General features: G+C 57.5%; 2 protein-coding genes across 2 annotated transcripts; one reads left to right on the top strand and one right to left on the bottom strand.

Moving 5' to 3' along the window:
• The first annotated feature begins 1,666 nt into the window (after window positions 1-1,666).
• Window positions 1,667-5,091, top strand: TUBB (tubulin beta class I). Its single transcript, XM_084890418.1, has 4 exons — window positions 1,667-1,881; window positions 3,122-3,230; window positions 3,497-3,607; window positions 3,894-5,091. Exons 1-4 carry the CDS (start codon window positions 1,825-1,827, stop codon window positions 4,949-4,951), a joined length of 1,335 nt encoding a protein of 444 aa, XP_084746544.1. The 5' UTR covers window positions 1,667-1,824; the 3' UTR covers window positions 4,952-5,091.
• A 1,974-nt stretch (window positions 5,092-7,065) lies between these two features.
• FLOT1 (flotillin 1) lies at window positions 7,066-17,042 on the bottom strand. Its single transcript, XM_084890419.1, has 12 exons — window positions 16,834-17,042; window positions 16,558-16,633; window positions 16,398-16,488; window positions 16,150-16,293; window positions 15,945-16,064; window positions 15,778-15,873; window positions 15,458-15,610; window positions 9,129-9,310; window positions 8,924-8,969; window positions 8,703-8,840; window positions 8,135-8,299; window positions 7,066-7,337 (listed from the first exon to the last, which is right to left on the bottom strand). The coding sequence occupies exons 1-12, from the start codon at window positions 16,874-16,876 to the stop codon at window positions 7,308-7,310; spliced, it is 1,284 nt and encodes a 427-aa protein (XP_084746545.1). The 5' UTR covers window positions 16,877-17,042; the 3' UTR covers window positions 7,066-7,307.
• Window positions 17,043-17,220: the final 178 nt, after the last annotated feature.

The raw sequence follows: 17,220 nt of genomic DNA on the forward strand, positions 1-17,220 counted from the left end.
TTCCTCTCTGAGAATATAGCCCTGGTGGATATTTTGAGATCGTTCACCTAAAGCAAAGTTCCCTAGGCCAACAGAGGGAATCCTTTTTGCTAACCGTCTCAAAGCTGACCGAGGTACTTCAAGGAGTGAAGAAAGGATAAAATAATTTATTTCATTATTCATACTAAGACAAGCAAGAAGACAAGCAGTTTGACATGTGTATAATGTAGAAAGTCCTTTTTCATTCGCTATCTCACTTTATTCTGACCACAACTATTTAACAGAAGTAGATTTTACAGAGGGAATTGAAGTTCTGCTAAATTAAATGACATGGCTAGGTTTCTACCGCTCATGTAAGGTAGAGTAATTAAAAAAATCCTTTGATTCTAAATTCTAAGCTGTTCACTGCCACAAAAGAACGACTTTCATTGTGGTTATGCCCCAAAACATTCTATTTTAAATGGGTAGAGGGGTCTTCTTACACAATTGGATGTTCTTTTATTTATGACTGAGAAATGTGTATTGACTTCAAGAACAACGATGACCTTGATATCACATGTCCTCTATTATAGTGCTTACTACACTCTATTCTTTGTCCATTTTTCACCCAATTGCAAGGTCCTGGAGGCTAATTCATAACCATTTTTGTATCCCTCGCTCCTGGCTTGGGGACACTCAGAATCTACCAAGTGAGTGAATCCGGGAGGAAAAGCACTTAGATTTGAGCCCATCCAATTTCCTCCCATAAATACCCTCATTCCATTTTGAAATGTGTATCCTGAGGCTCTTGAAAGCCAGCCACCTAGTGACTAGGTCCAAGTCAGTGAAACCAGCGAACTGAAAAACCAGACTCCAAAGTGTCGAAAGGCAGGATAATTATTTTATCCTTTCTTCACTCCTTGAAATTCTAGCAGTCATCTCACCCCATAGTTCTATGTTTGACATAACCACAGTCTTCAACGCTGCTCTAAGGCCCAGATGTCCTACAAGATCGGATATTTCTTTGAACATACCTCCAGACAATTACATCTCTATCCTGTAAGCCCTTGCTGCAATTTTGTTTCTCTTTCTAAATGTTATCGTTAGAAAACGCTCAAGGAAATAGCAGGAAGGCAGCCCCCTCCTGCTGGAGGCATCTGGGGGAGCAGCGCGCAGTGTTCGTGTCCGCGGTCACGAAGGGCCGGTTGTTAGAGCGCAGAGCGGAGGGCGGTGCTCCGCAGTTTTCGCTGAGCTAAGCAGGGTCCCGCCTCCCCCAGAGCTGCGGCAGCCCGGAGCGTTCAGGGCGTGGCCGCCCACCTTCCAACGCCAGCACATAAGGTTCCTAACTCCGGCAGCTCCGAAAACGACTCCCTTTTTGCATTAAAAAAAACTCAGACCTAGAGGAAAGTCATCTTGGCAAGATCATTTTCATAAAGCTCCCCAAATCCAAAACACCCCAAACCCGTATCCACCCATCCACCCCTTCTCTTTGCAGTGCGGACAACAATGGAGGACTACAACTCCCAGAGAGGACCGCGCTCGTTCGCCCGGGCACAGACCAATGGACATCGGCTGCCTGGCCGGCGTCGACTAATCAGGGCCGGCCTCGCGGCGGCTTTGTCTCGGCGAGCGGGCGGCCGGCTCCCGCCCCGCCGCGCACGCGCGCCCCGCCCGCCCCCTCGCCCGCGCCCTGCGCTCGCTCTCCTCCCTCTCGCAGCCTGCCAGCCGCGGCGTGCGGACCTCGCTGCTCCAGCCTCCCGCCACGTCCCATTCCATCAGCCTTGAGCAGCAGCGGAGAAAAAAAGATTAGACATTTTCTTGCCCCATACACACTTTGGAAACGGGCAAAAATTTTAAATTTGAACCATGAGGGAAATCGTGCACATCCAGGCGGGTCAGTGCGGAAACCAGATCGGTGCCAAGGTAAGGATTTTAAAACCTCTTTTAACTATTTCTTTTTGAGAATTAAAGAATCCAGATAAACTATGAAGAATGGTTGTGGGCTGTTTGCAGTTTCCAGCCTTAGCCAACCTTGGCCAAAAGGAAGTTTTATATGTATAGTGCACATTTGCAGTAGAATTTGCTTTTGGAAAATGAGGATTTTTTTTCTTTTTGGCAGAATCATTTTGGGGAAGCTATCAAAAGCACTCTTGAGGTTTGGGGGGCTGGAAGACCGAGGTTCTGTAAGGTTTTACCTAAAGGGAATCTAACGGTCCGGGGGTCGAGGAGGGAAGGAGATGCGGAAACTGCCGAGACAAAGCGAGGCGCGGTTCCTCCATGTGCATCCCCCTTGGCGGGGTTTCGGAAGCCAAGCCGAGGGGAAAGGGGTGAGGCTGGGGGACAACTGCAGACCCCGGTTCCCAAGCTGGGGACGCGTTACCTCCATGAAGCCAGGGGTCTCAGCGCGCCCCTGTAATTGCCGAGGGCCGGTCCGTGGATGGAAGGCTAATATGAGCTGGATTCATTTTGCTTACTTTATTTCCTTCCGCTTAGAGACCCCTTTAGGGCTTGATAAGGAGAAAAGGAGGGCTTCCTTTTCTTCAAAGGGTCCCCTCAGGACCAAATTGTGGGAGAAAGGAAGACAATCCTCATTTAAAGCAAGAGGAAGTTAGCCAAGGGAACAATTCCGAGGCTAAGGGGGCATTTCTTTCTTTCCTTTTGCGCGCCGCTACTGTGTAGCGGGGGAGAAAAGTGCGGCCGCTATCGGCGCTACTTTGTAGCAAAAGGGCTGGGCTCAGGGGCGGGCACTGCCCCGCGGGCCGCCAGGGGGCGTGCTAGCTCAGGGCAGACCCCGCCCCTCGCGCGCCGAATTCGCGCCTCGGCCCCGCCTTGGGTGACGCCTCCCTTTGTCAGCAGCTTGGCGAGCGCTACAGCCGCGTGGAGGGAGAGCTGGGGGTCGGCCGCTGCGGCAGCTGGTTTCTCTGGCCCTTTGTGCGCGGCTTGCATGCCCTGCGTGGGGGCGAGGGGCAGCTTACCTAGTTAGGTTAGTCACCTCATCTGTGTGCCATCGCCGGCCCTCCCAGCTGACAGCATTTCACATCCCAAGGTAGCTTTCCCGTGGGTGGAGTGTCAGAGGGAGGTGGCGGGGATGCCTGCAATGTGTTTGGAATTAAAGTGGTGGGAGCAGGGGCAAAATTGAGGGTTCACCGTTCTTTCCTGACAGTTCTGGGAGGTGATCAGTGATGAACATGGCATCGACCCCACCGGCACCTACCATGGGGACAGCGACCTGCAGCTGGACCGCATCTCCGTGTATTACAATGAAGCCACAGGTGAGGGGAGGAGCGGAAGATCAGCCCATCTCCTCCTCCTGGGGTCTTTTCTACAGAACCCCCTAACTCCTTTGGATGGATCTATCCTTTCCCACTGAACCTTCCTATGTTTAGTCACCGTGGGGGTCAAAGACTAGCTCAGCTGTCACCTAGTAGTAGCCCCTGAAATCACACGTTTGGGTCCCTGTCATCCCACTTTATTTCAATAAAGCCCCACTTTATTTACCTTCTGCCAATGTTCACTCCTCTCCTTTTCTTCCCTGTAGGTGGGAAATATGTCCCTCGTGCTATCTTGGTGGATCTAGAACCAGGTACCATGGACTCTGTTCGCTCTGGTCCTTTTGGCCAGATCTTCAGACCAGACAACTTCGTTTTTGGTAAGTTATGTAGATACCATCACATCCCATTTAGTTGGGTGCAAGAGAGCAGTTAGAGTTAGGAATGATTATTGTACACGGAGCTTTTACAGGGCAGTGTTCTGAAATCTAACGGAGGGGGGCGGTGGCTACCTTACTTGGTAAACTATTGGGGGCACATCTCACAAGTGAGGGAGGAAAAAATAGACCCAGAGGCATTATCCCAAAAGGTGCAAGGTGAGGATGCGGAGTCTATGTGTGTGTAGTGCCCTTCACTGTTCAGACTTGCCTCCTGACCCCATTCCAGGTCAGTCTGGGGCCGGGAACAACTGGGCCAAGGGCCACTATACGGAGGGCGCTGAGCTGGTGGACTCCGTCCTGGACGTGGTGCGGAAGGAGGCTGAGAGCTGCGACTGCCTGCAGGGCTTCCAGCTGACCCACTCGCTGGGCGGGGGCACTGGGTCCGGGATGGGCACCCTCCTTATCAGCAAGATCCGGGAGGAGTACCCCGACCGCATCATGAACACCTTCAGCGTGGTGCCCTCGCCCAAGGTGTCGGACACGGTGGTGGAGCCCTACAACGCCACCCTCTCGGTCCACCAGCTGGTGGAGAACACCGATGAGACCTACTGCATCGACAACGAGGCCCTCTACGACATCTGCTTCCGCACCCTCAAGCTGACCACGCCCACCTACGGGGACCTGAACCACCTGGTGTCGGCCACCATGAGCGGGGTCACCACCTGCCTCCGCTTCCCCGGCCAGCTCAACGCTGACCTCCGCAAGCTGGCGGTCAACATGGTGCCCTTCCCGCGCCTCCACTTCTTCATGCCCGGCTTCGCCCCCCTCACCAGCCGGGGCAGCCAGCAGTACCGGGCCCTCACTGTGCCTGAACTCACCCAGCAGGTATTTGATGCCAAGAACATGATGGCCGCCTGCGACCCCCGCCACGGCCGCTACCTCACTGTGGCCGCTGTCTTCCGTGGGCGCATGTCCATGAAGGAGGTGGATGAGCAGATGCTCAACGTGCAGAACAAGAACAGCAGCTACTTCGTGGAGTGGATCCCCAACAACGTGAAGACGGCCGTGTGTGACATCCCGCCCCGGGGCCTGAAGATGGCGGTCACCTTCATCGGCAACAGCACGGCCATCCAGGAGCTGTTCAAGCGCATCTCCGAGCAGTTCACCGCCATGTTCCGGCGCAAGGCCTTCCTGCACTGGTACACGGGCGAGGGCATGGACGAGATGGAGTTCACCGAGGCCGAGAGCAACATGAACGACCTGGTGTCCGAGTACCAGCAGTACCAGGACGCCACGGCCGAGGAGGAGGAGGATTTCGGTGAAGAGGCCGAAGAGGAGGCCTGAGGCGCCTGCACTCCACTTTTCCGCTCCCTCTGCTGCCCATTTTTCCCTCAAAATTTGCCTTTTTTTTTTTGCTTTTAGGGGTGATCTAGAACAATGCCTGGCACATAATAGGGCTCAATAAATATTCGTTGTTTCTTGAATGTCTCCTCTCTTGTTCATACCGGGAAATCTGTATTTCTGCCACTCTGCTGAGTAACTTTTATTTCCTTCTTATGCCTTATTTCCTCCTATTCATTAAAATTTTTATATATATACACTAGAGGCCCGGTCCACAAATGGTGCATGGGAGGGATCCCTAGGCCTGGCAGGTGAGGGTGGGAGGATGGGGGAAGGGACTGCACTGACCACCAGGGGCAGCTCCTGTTGAGCGTCTGCTCACTGCTGGTCAGTGTGTGTCATAGTGTTCAGTCCACCAGTTGTAAGTCACTTAGGCTTTATATATATATGTTTTAAAAATTGTTTTTTAGAGAAACACTGAGGACACAACATGGGTCAGCTGACTCCCACATACCCCCTATCACGGAATGAGCTTGTGCTCTTGACCTCTAATCAAACCAGCAACCTTTTCATGCATGGGAAGATGCTCAACCAACAGCCACACCAGCCAGGGCCCAGTTAATATTTTCGTTTTCAACATAATTCTCCAAGAAAGCTGGATGTCATCCAATCCCACTTAGAACTGTGCTGAAAACATGCCACGCCCTCATGGTAGCCAGGGGAGAATCAGCTAACAGCCTGGAGAAGTGCCTTTGAAGAATGGGTGGGGTTCACCGGTTTGGAGAACGGGATTCGGGTGGTCCTAGTTCCCAGGTGTTCTGCCCACCTTCAGCTTTGGGGGTGTTAGCGGTGTCCCAGCTTGGCCTGAGCCGGTTCCTTTGCAGGGTCTGCCCCTCTATCCAGTAGGATCCTTCCCTTCCACTTCACCTCACATCGTCACTTCCTCTGGATGCAGGACCCGCCTTGGTCCCTGTCTCCTGAAAGGCCCTGTTACGGTTCCTCACCGAGGAGCAGCAGTCGTTACTGTTGCCTCAACGTTGGAGTCATTCCCCAGGAGGGGACGGGGCACCCACGCACACCTTTGGTTCTGTCCTGTCCTACAATTTCTGTTGAAAATGACAATGCCCCCAAAGCCAAAAGGAAATGGGAATTGAAAAAATATTTGCAAGGCTTGCTCCTTTAGCGGACTGGTTCACTCACACACGTGTTGTTCTCTGAATTGATGAGAAAACCCTTGACTCTCAGGTCTTCCTCCCTGGTACCCACCCACCAGCAGTCCTAGCTAGGGTGGGCATGGGCGGCGCAGGCTTGGCCACATGCAGGAATCGGGATGGAAACAGATGGAAGTCAAAGGAGCAGAAGGGTTCCTAGACCAGCACCATGGAGTCTGGAAACAGGTTCCGACGATGCCCTGACCCAAACCAGGGCTGCTCCTAACAGCCCGTGCTCCGGAGGAGTCACGAAGGAGCCAGGCCACTGCTGCCAGCCCCGGCACAGCAGCCAGCACTCCTCGGCGGAATCTGCAGCCACGTGGGTTTTCTCAGCCTAAGATGAAGGTCACTAGCATGGGAGGCCCCCAAGGGCCCATCCTAAACACTGCTGCTCTATCATGTTCTTAATGATTTTTTATAGGTTCCTAGAGGGGGGTGGGGGGGGGGGACATCCTGTGAGGGGGACGGCTAGGCCTCCTCCTGCGCCCCGCCCGGGGGAAGGGCCCTGGGGTGCATGGAGAACTGAACCCCCAGGCCCCCGGCCGAGCATTGTCTCGTGTTTTTAAGTTGCACAAAGTAAGTCTCCAAGTTACCCTGAAACCTAAGTCCACTTCCCTTGGCCAATTTTCAGTAAGTCCAGGGACTAATGCAATTCTCACACTCCTCCCAGATCAACACGCTTCCTGACTGAACCAAGGTTTTTTTGGGAGGAGTTAATTCTACAGCCCCTCGGTGTACAAATAACTTTCTCCCATCTAAAAGCCAACTGGAAGCAAGCTGTATTCTAACGTTCAACTGAGTTTTGTTTCACCTTAATTGTTCACAAGGCAGTGCTTAGCGGCAATGTATCTGGCACACCGAGAACCTGCGGCCACCCCTCAGTCCCCATCAGAAAACAATCTGACACAGGCTCTGCGAGTTTAATTAGGAAACTGACCAAGCGGGGAGGAGCGGGACGGTCGGACCCTGGGCTGGCAGTCTTGGTGGTGGCCGTGGGCAGCCTCCCCTCCAAGGCACGGCACGGCTCGTTGGCGAGGAGACAGCGGGGGACGCCCCGCCCAGGGACATGCTCCGGGGCAGCTGACAAGCATGCGACACGGGGCACTGGGGCAGCCTGAACCACGAGCCCGGCAGGCGAGGGCGGGGGCTCAGGCTGTTCGCAGAGGCTTGTGGTTCACCTGGTGAGAGAGGAGAGCGGAGACGTGGGACTTCCCCACGCTCCATCCGGTGAGCCGGCTGCAGGGGGGACGCACACCCGGAATTTTTCTAGTGTTTTCTTTTTCCCCAATTACCGTTTACACCAGTAGCACTGGCATTCGTTCTGGCTCACGGCACAGTAAGGGGCCTGCGTTTCCTGGGCCTCCCTCACCCCAGCCCAGCCCCAGGATCGTGCACAGCGGGAATTCCTGCGCGCGGAGGGGCCAGAGCGGCGTGCAGACTCTAGCCCTCCCCTGCAGGCCTCCAGGGGGCTCCACGGAGCCAGCCTGAGGCCCCGGGCGTGGTCGATGCTCTCCCTTATGTATGAACGTCTTCACTGAGACCCTCTTACAGGGCAGCTACTGCGCACCAGGCAGGGCTCTAAACACTTTGCAAATGTCACGCATTTAATCCCCGTAACCATTCGGGGGGAGCTGCCATCATTGGGCTGTGAGGGGCCACGGATCTGCGGTCACGGCGCACTGGAGCCAGATGGCAGCGGAGGCGTCGGCCGCGCTCGGACCTCTGCCCTCTGCCCGAAGGCGGTAGCCGACGGTCTGAGGAGCAGTGAGGCCTCACCGCCGCAGCCGCTCCCAGCTCCGTCCGGGACAGGGCCACGTTACTCACACGATGGAGCTCAGTCTCTACTTGGTAGAACGCTCCGTGCCAGGGGCAGGACAGTAACGTCCTTGTGTGAAAAGGGTTATGTGGGAGCCGAGCTCGGGCACGGACAGCAGCCGGGACACGCCCCGTGCGGGTGCCCGCCGGCCCGCCTCACCTGGGAGATGCTGATGCCCGTGAGCCGCTCCACGCTCTCGGGCAGGCGGCTCAGGATGTCCAGGACTTCGCCCGTCACCTTGGCCGCCCCCACAGCCCCACTGCCGCTGGACACCAGCGTGATCTTTTTGGTAGAGGTCAAGGGACCACTGATCTCCTCTGCCACCTGGGGGGAGAGGTCCACTCAGCACCTGTGACCCGATCACACGCTCCCGAAAGGCTTTCCCCGGGGCTTTTAGTTCATCCTCACCCCTATTTTCCCACTGAGTTTTAGAGAGTGGAAGGGAGGGTGGAGAGAAACATCTCGACCAACTGCCTCCCACATGTGTCCTGATAGCCAGGGACCAAACCTGCAACCCAGATACGTGCCCCTGACCGGGAATTGAACCCACGACTCTTGGGTGCACGGGTGGATGCTCTCACCACTGAGCCACGCTGGCGACCCTGGGTTTTTCAAGAGCCGGCCTTACAGATGGTCCTTTTTCACTCTGGTCACTGGGTTCTAACTCCCAGCCTATCTCATGGTCCCCGAGCCTGGTTCTGGTGACACCGGTTCCGCTGATACCGACCTGGGGCAGCTTCTCCAGCAGCATGTCCAGCTGAGCGGCCTCCTGGTACAGCTGGAACGCTTCCGCCTTCTTGGCCATCTGCTCGGCCTCCGCCCGGGCCCGGGCCCCGATGGCGAAGGCCTCGGCCTCCCCCCGCATCTGGGGAGCGTACAGGGCGCTGTGATGCGATCGGAGCAGGTGAGGGCGGGAAACCCCAGCTCCGCAGCAACGCCCCAACTCACCCTCACGGCCTCCGCCTCGGCCTCCGCCTGCATGATCAGCTGGGACCTGGGCAAACAGGGGTGCAGGGGAGTCGGGGCCCAGCGGGCTGGAGGCCCGACCACCTGAGCTCCACAGGAGGAGTCCGGGTGGTGAAGACCGCGGCTCTTTCTCCGGGGCGCCCGCCCACCCGCCGGGGGCGGCCGGAGGGTCCGGGAGGGCCTTTACCTCTCGGCCTCCGCCAGGCGCTCCAGCCGGTAGCGCTCGGCCTCGGCCGGCTTCCGCACGCGGGCCTCCAGCTCCTTCTCGCGGCGGGCGATCTCCTGCTCCTGCACGGCCACCTGCTGCGCCCGCTCCACCACCTGCACCTGCACCCGCTGCTCCTCGATCTGCTGCTTCGTTTTGGCCACCTGGGAGGAGGCGCTCGCTCAGGGCTGAAAGGCCGAGGGCCAGCCCAGAGGCCCGGGCCGGGCGGGCGGGCGGGGCGGGGCGGGGCAGGTGGAGCGGTCCCCGCCAGCCCGCGGAGTCTGCTTCTTACACAGACCCCAGGCATGCACCCAGACCCTCCTCAGACCCAGACCCGCACGGGACCAGGGCTCCCAGGCCGCCGCCACAGCCCCTCTAGGAGCCCCGGCCGGCTCCGCGCCTCAGTGCAGCCACCCACTGCGCCCGCTGCCCCTACGGGCACCTGCCTCCTTCCCGGGCGGCGTGCCGCGCCCTTTCCCTCCTATTTCTGCAACTGGTGCACCATCAGGGGAAACCAGGCTTCCCTCCCCTGCAGGCCACCAGTGCCGTGTCCCGGGTACCCTCCCAGGGCACTCGACAAGCACTCCAGGAACCTGCGTACAGAACGCCTCTTGTTTGGGCAGTTCCTTTCTTACTCCTCGTGGCACCCAGGGAGCAGAGCGTCCTTGCCGGCTGTCGGCGAGGAGGTGCAGGGAGGAGGGTGTGTCCTTCCCGTCCCGCGGCTCCAGCCCATCACCATCCTGGCGCAGTGCCCCTGCCTGGACTGGCCCCCCTGAAGGTGTCAAGCCTTTTCCAAACTGGACTTGCTGCTCTCCGCCCCGCCCTGCCCCTTCGGAGGCCTCAACCTCCAGCAGCTTCCTTGGACCGAGTGTGTGGGCTGTAGGTTCACCGAGACCTTCCTTCTCGGGGACTTTCGTTCTGCCCTTCACCTGAATTACAGTCAGGCTGAGTGTAGTTACTATGTTGAAATCATTTTCAGCAGAATTTTGAAGGCATTGCTCCATGGCCTTCTAACTTGTTAAGAAATCTAGTCATTTTGGTGCCTGACCCTTTGAGAAAAATTCTCTGGGAGCTTCTAGATCTTTCCTTGTTCTGAGGGATCTGAAGTTTCTTTCAGTGATGTGTTTCAATGTAGATATTTTTCATTAATTGTGTTTCATTTAGAAACTCACACCCTTCAAAACAGATAAACATTTTGCAAACTTTCCATTTGGCTATTTCCTCCCATTTCATTGGTCTGTGGGAGCTGCTGGACTGGCCACTCCTCCACCATCTGTTCTGTTCTGTTCTTCTGGGGAGTTTTTTTTTTTTAAGTATATTTTATTGATTTTTCACAGAGAGGAAGAGAGAGGGATAGAGTTAGAAACATCAATGAGAGAGAATCATCGATCAGCTGCCTCCTGCACACCCCCTACTGGGGATGTGCCCGCAACCAAGGTACATGCCCTTCACCGGAATCGAACCCGGGACCTTTCAGTCCACAGGCCGATGCTCTATCCACTGAGCCAAATGGGTTTTGGCTCTTTTGGAGAGTTTTTTGGAATTTCTCTTCCAAGGAGATTTTAAAACTTATGCCATTTTATTACTTCCCCCCTTTACTGGATTTATTGGGGTTTATTAATTTCTAAGCGTGGCTTCTTGTTCTCTATCCTGACTTCCTAGAAGTGGATTCTTCTATCTCATTGAGCACATTCCCTTTTCCAAAGGCTTTCTGTTCCCGCACAGCCCGGCTCCTGCACTTGGCCCTGCGGCCCCCTCGCTCCCGGCAGAGGCTGGCCGGCCTGGAAGGAGGCTCTGGGGGCGGTGGCTGTGGGCTGAGCTCCCTCAGTCTGGGCAGGCCACAAGCTGGGAGCCTCGGCGCCAGGAGCTTTAGGTCCCTCCCTCTGGAGTGGCCATGCTCTGAGTGGGGCCGGGGAGGGAAAGGCCAGCATGTTGCATGCGACAGGCCAGTCAGCTCGTGGCCCTGCTGCCGAGTGCCAGGTCCTCGCCTGTGTCTGCCGCCCCAGGCCACACCCTCTGGTTGACTCTCACCAGATAACCCTCCAGGCGTCTACTGGGCAGAGACTGGGAGAGGGACCCAGAGGCAGGGAGTCTGCGAAGGGGCTCTTCCGGTTTCTGCTGATTTCCAGTCTTCAGGCCCAGACCTCAGGCATGGTGCCAGCTCAGCCATATGTAGTAATTACCATGGCCTTCCAGCTTCCAAAGCGATGCTACGGTGGCCTGCCCTTCCTTCCTTCCTTCCCTCCCTCCCTCCCTCCCTCTTCTCAAAATCACGCCATGTGGTTTCAATGAGGTTTTAGCTGCATTTATCCAATCCATCATCTTTGAAAAAGCTTGTCTCCCTACTGCCTTCCTTCTGACCATCAGTTCTCCACACAGCAGCAGTCTGGTCCTTGTACAGACATCAATCAGAGCACAACCCTCCCTCCTGGAGTTCTCCAGTAGCTTCCCAGTGTGCTCGGAGTCTCTCCTAAGTCGCCATTGCGGCTCCCTGAGCCCTCGGGGACCCGGCCTGGCCTCCTCTCCCCAAGCACACCAGCCACACCCATCAGAACCCCCTCTCCCACTGTTTCTGGGACATGCCGAGTTCCTTCCCACCGCAGGGCCTCGCTGGCCCCCTGCCCAGCCACTAGCCACATCTGGCTATTTAGATTTAAATTAGTAGTCAATGAGCTTAAAATGCAGTTCCTCAGACTCAACTCCACCAGCCACATCTCCAGTGTCAGCGTCACAGCAAAATGCATAACACTTTCATCGGCACAAAGGTTGTCTGAGCATCGCTGGTTTAGAGACTTCTTGGCCCACAACTCTCTACATTGCTGGACACTTCAGCTTTTAATTCAAATATTTGCTTACAGCAGTCTTCTCTGACCACCGGCCTCACACAGCAAGCCACCGCTGTCTGCTGTCACCCTGAGAACAGGAACCTTCTGTCTCATTCAGACCCTCGCCTCTAAAACAATGTCTGGCACAGAATAGGCACTTCATAGGTATTTGTTCACTGAATTATTATTTCATGATTCCCTAGCACAAAGCCTGGCACAAAATGAGGAAATAACTCACTAACGTTAAACAGAGCCCAAAACAGCCCAATCCATTGATTTGTAGGAAAAAAAAAAAAAAGCCACATTAAGGGCCTTATCCATAGTCCTACCCATGCTAGTGGTTTCCATTATGTTACTGCTTCTCACACTCCAACGCATGCATGAATCACCTAGGGCTTTTGTTAAAATGCAGGTTCTGACTCAGTCTGGGCTGGAGCCTGAGACTTTGTATTTTTAAAAAATGTATATTTTATTGATTTTTTACAGAGAGGAAGAGAGAAGGATAGAGAGTTAGAAACATCGATGAGAGAGAATCATGGATCAGCTGCCTCTTGCACACCCCCTACTGGGGATGTGCCCGCAACCAAGTTACATGCCCTTGACCGGAATCGAACCCGGGACCTTTCAGTCCGCAGGCCGACACTCTATCCACTGAGCCAAACCGGTCCCGGCCTGAGACTGTATTTTAACAAGCACTCCAGGGCGGCTGCTGCTGGCAGGCAGACCACACTTCAACTAGGAACGCACAGCCAGGGACTTCGCTCCCCAACTACAGGCGTTTGGTGTTTATTGTGCTTTTATCCTGCACCAAGGCATAAACGGACTTCCTAATGTTCTGCCCTCTAGGTAAAGGGTCTCAAAGTGCAGTGGGCTCTCTGATGTAAAAAGGAGAACAAAATGCTTACTGTGCTCCAGGGGAGATGTGGCGCTAGGTGGTGTGAGCCTCTGGCCACACATTTTTATCAGCAGGGCAACATATAACCTCGTTTTCTGTTTCTGTTTAAAGCAGGGCCCTGCCCGGGCGTTAGGGTGAGTTATTAAATGATTGCTCATAGGCCGAAACTGGTTTGGCTCAGTAGATAGAGCATCGGTCTGCAGACTGAAAGGTCCTAGGTTCGATTCCCGTCAAGGGTATGTACCTTGGTTGTGGGCACATCCCCAGTAGGGAGTGTGCAGAAGGCACTGATCGATGTCTCTTTCATCGATGTTTCTAACTCTCTGACCCTCTCCCTTCCTCTCTGTAAAAGGTCAATAAAGTATATTAAAAAAAAAAAAAAAAAAAAAAAAGATTGCCCATTGCCCTGGCTGGACTTGCCCAGTGGTTTGAGCACTGGCCTTTGAACCAAAGGGTTTTGGGTTTGAATCCTGATCAAGGGCATGTATCTGTGTTGCAGGTTCCTGGCTCCAGCACTGATGGGAGGTAACAATTGATGTGGCTCTCTCACATTGGTGTTTCTCTCTCTCTCACCCCGCCTCCCTTGCACTCACTCTAAAAAAATATATATCAACTAGAGGCCCAGTGCACAAAATTTGAGAATCCCCCCCAGCCCAGCTTGCACCCTCTCCAATCCAGGACCCTTCAGGGGATGTCCGACTGCCAGGGATTGGGCCTAAACTCTCACAATCCTGGACTGCTGGCTCCTAATCACTCACCTGCCTGCCTGTCTGGTCACCCCTCACTGGCCCCCCCACCCCAGCCTGGTCACCCCTCACTCCCCTCCTGCTAGCCTAATCACACCCAACTACCCCCCTGCTGGCCTGGTTGCCCCCTCCTGCCCCCCCTTGCCAGCCTGATCACCCCATGCAGCCTGCTGTTCAGTCGTTTGGTCGTCTCTCACTAACCCCCCTTGCCGGCCTGGTAGTAGGCAGCCATCTTGTGAGGATTAATTTGCACATCACCTCTTCATTATGTAGGAAGGGAAAAATATCCTGGGGTATAACCAAAAAATAAATGCTTGGCCACATATAGCAGACTAGTTTTTAAGCTAATAATTCTGTATGGCCCTGAATGACGTCATAAATACCCACATGGCCTGGCAGGAAAGGTTCCCACGGGACTTAAAGCCGTCTTGTGCAATAAGTTCATCACCAGCGGACTTTCAGCCGACAGCAGCACGAGTGCCTGAGGAAGCTCATCTAACACCGTTTCCTCCGCCTGCACCGCCTCCCGCTCTGAGGAGACTAGATGGCACTCAGCACTGCGCTGGGGCCCTGTACACAGCGAGGCCACCAACAAAGAACTCGGCGAGGTGACAGTGCGGCGGTGAGCACACTGAAGTAAACACCACCAAGACAGACTGCTTATAGCTGAGCCTTTCCCGAGCATCTGCTCAGCCTCAGCCGGGAGCGTGTGCCAGGCAGCTCGGTGCTGCCTCCCTGCGTGTCTGCAGTGGCCCAGGGGCTGCGGGGCTGACTACCCTTAGCGGGCAGGCAGGTCCAGTACGGCCCACACGTGAGGACGCGGGTGCCTCCTCGCACGCCCTCAGTGCGGGCCACACGTGAGGACGCGGGTGCCTCCTCGCACGCCCTCAGTGCGGGCCACACGTGAGGACTCACGTACTTCCTCGCACGTCCTCAGTACGGGCCACACGTGAGGACTCACGTACTTCCTCGCACGTCCTCAGTACGGGCCACACGTGAGGACTCACGTACTTCCTCGCACGTCCTCAGTACGGGCCACACGTGAGGACTCACGTACTTCCTCGCACGCCCTCAGTACGGGCCACACGTGAGGACTCATGTACCTCCTCGCACGCCCTCAGTGCGGGCCACACGTGAGGACGCGGGTGCCTCCTCGCACGCCCTCAGTGCGGGCCACACGTGAGGACGCGGGTGCCTCCTCGCACGCCCTCAGTGCGGGCCACACGTGAGGACGCGGGTGCCTCCTCGCACGCCCTCAGTACGGGCCACACGTGAGGACCCATGTACCTCCTCGCACGCCCTCAGTGCGGGCCACACGTGAGGACGCGGGTGCCTCCTCGCACGCCCTCAGTGCGGGCCACACGTGAGGACGCGGGTGCCTCCTCGCACGCCCTCAGTGCGGGCCACACGTGAGGACTCATGTACCTCCTCGCACGCCCTCAGTGCGGGCCACACGTGAGGACGCGGGTGCCTCCTCGCCACGCTGGGCCGGGCCGCACTCAGCGGGGCCGAAGCCCAGCTCCGGGGTTTCCTGCCCCCCCTGTGGTCACAGGGGCCGCCCTGTCAACGAGAAGAGGCGCGGCTTCCTCGGGGTGCAGGTGCACAGCTGGAGGGACAGGGCTGGACTGGGCTCCGGTCCCCCCGTCCAGGTGCCACTGCACAGGCACGCCCTGCTCCAAACCCGTGACCAGCCTACCTCTCGACCTTTTCTTTGCTTTTTAGCTGAAACATTAGGTCTTTTAAATTTCCCTCATCTGGATGAGTTGGGTCAGAAGTGGGGAGCAGAGTCAGAATGTGACAGAGTGGGAGCTGAGAGAGGGGGTGCCTGCCCAGGGGGCGGCTGACCTGCAGCTGGTAGGCCAGGTCGGCCTGGGCGCGGCGGGTGTTGACCTCAATGTCGTAGGTGGCCTTCTTCAGCTCGTAGTCCCTCTGGGCCTTGGCCATCTCGATCTCACTCAGGTACTGCGCAGACACTTTCTCCTGCTTGGCTTTGGCCTCCTGTCCATGCAGACGGGCGCGGAGTCAGCAGGTGGGGAGGCCCCAGGCAAGGCAGCTTCCCACAGGCTCCCTGCCTTTGCCCAGCCCTGGCCTCCTCTCTCCTCTGCCAGCCCCATCGTTGTGCACCCCCCAAGTGCTCAAGTGCCCATGGGGACCAGACCCCTCACCCGGATCCCAGCATCTCGCTTGGCCTCCGCTTCTCCAATCCGCGCATCCTTTTGGACCTGGGCGGTCCGAGCCTTCCCCAGGGAGTGCAGGTAGTCCTGTGGGAAAGAGCAGACCCTGAGCCCCGCGGAGGGCGAGGAGCAGCGGGGCCAGAGGCACGGCCGCCTACCTGGTCGTCGTGGATGTCCTTCAGGGTGTAGCTGACCACACTGATGCCCATGTTCACCAGGTCCGAGGAGGCCACCTTGAACACCTGCTCGGAGAACTTCTGCCTGTCCTTGTAGATCTCCTAGGACAGGACGGGGAGGAGCGCCTGAGCTCCAGGCCAGGCCGGCCCCCCTGCGGACCGGCCAGAGGTTGCCCTGCGCGCCCACCTCCACAGTCATGTGGGCCATGATGGCCCGCTGGTGGCCCTCCAGCGTCTCCAGCGCGATGTGGGCGATCTCGGCCTCTGTCTTCCCCAGGAACATCTGGCAGGCGGCAGCCAGCATCTCTTTGTTCTGCCCCTGGATCTTCACCTGCGGGCAGTGGGAGGGAGGTGCGGTCTGGAGCAGAGGGCCCGGGGAGAGGAGAGGAGCACACCAAGGGGGTGGGCTGGGCCGGGAGAGGCTCAACGCCGCACCTGGGCGATGCCGGTGACGGAGATGGGGACCCCGTGGCGCGTGTAAACCTTCTCACTCTTGACGTTGAGGGTCAGGGTGTTGAGAGAGATCCTAGAGAAGACGGAGGGGGCAGTGAGGAGCGAGGGGAGAGGAGCCGGCCCGCGGGCTCTCCCTACGCACCTCTGGATCTGCTGGATGCAGGGCAGGACGAAGACGCGGCCGCCGGCCACCATGACCGGGGGGCTCCGGCAGAAGCCTGCAAGGCGGGCAGTGAGCTGGCGTGGCGCTGGGACGCGGGGGCCTCGGGAACTTGGGGGCTGCCCCCACGCGGAAGTCGGGGGCAGGTGGGGGGCGCAGCAGCGCTGGGGGGCCGGGAGCCCGGGCGCCGCGGGGCTGGGGGAGGGGAGGGCGGCGCCAGGCTCCGGGGCCGCGGGCGGGGGTGGGGACGGCGCTTACCGGAGACCACCATGGCCTCGTTGGGGCCGCAGGTGAAGAACATGGCTCCGTGCGGCTGGCGGAGGGCGGAGAAGGCGTCCGCGGGAGCGGCTGTTTCCCGTCAGCCCGCCCGCCCCTACCTCGGCCGGGGCCCTCGCGCCGCGGCTCAGGCCTTCCCGAAACCCGCAGCTCCGAGGCCGCTCGCCCGCCCGCCCGCCCCGCCCGGCCCCGCCCGCAGCGAGGCGGTTCCCTGGTCCGATAGAGCTCCGCCGCCCCTGGGAGCCAGCCTCCGCCCCCCGAGCACCGGGAGGCCCAACCCGCGGCCTCCGCGCGCCCCACCCGTTCCCGGCGGCCCCTGCTCCGCCCCCGGCGGCCCCGCCCCGTTCCGCGGCCCCCGCTCCCCCCGGC

Source organism: Pipistrellus hanaki (genome assembly GCF_964339955.1).
Source record: "Pipistrellus hanaki genome assembly, chromosome: 7".
Classification (NCBI taxonomy): Eukaryota; Metazoa; Chordata; class Mammalia; order Chiroptera; family Vespertilionidae; genus Pipistrellus; species Pipistrellus hanaki.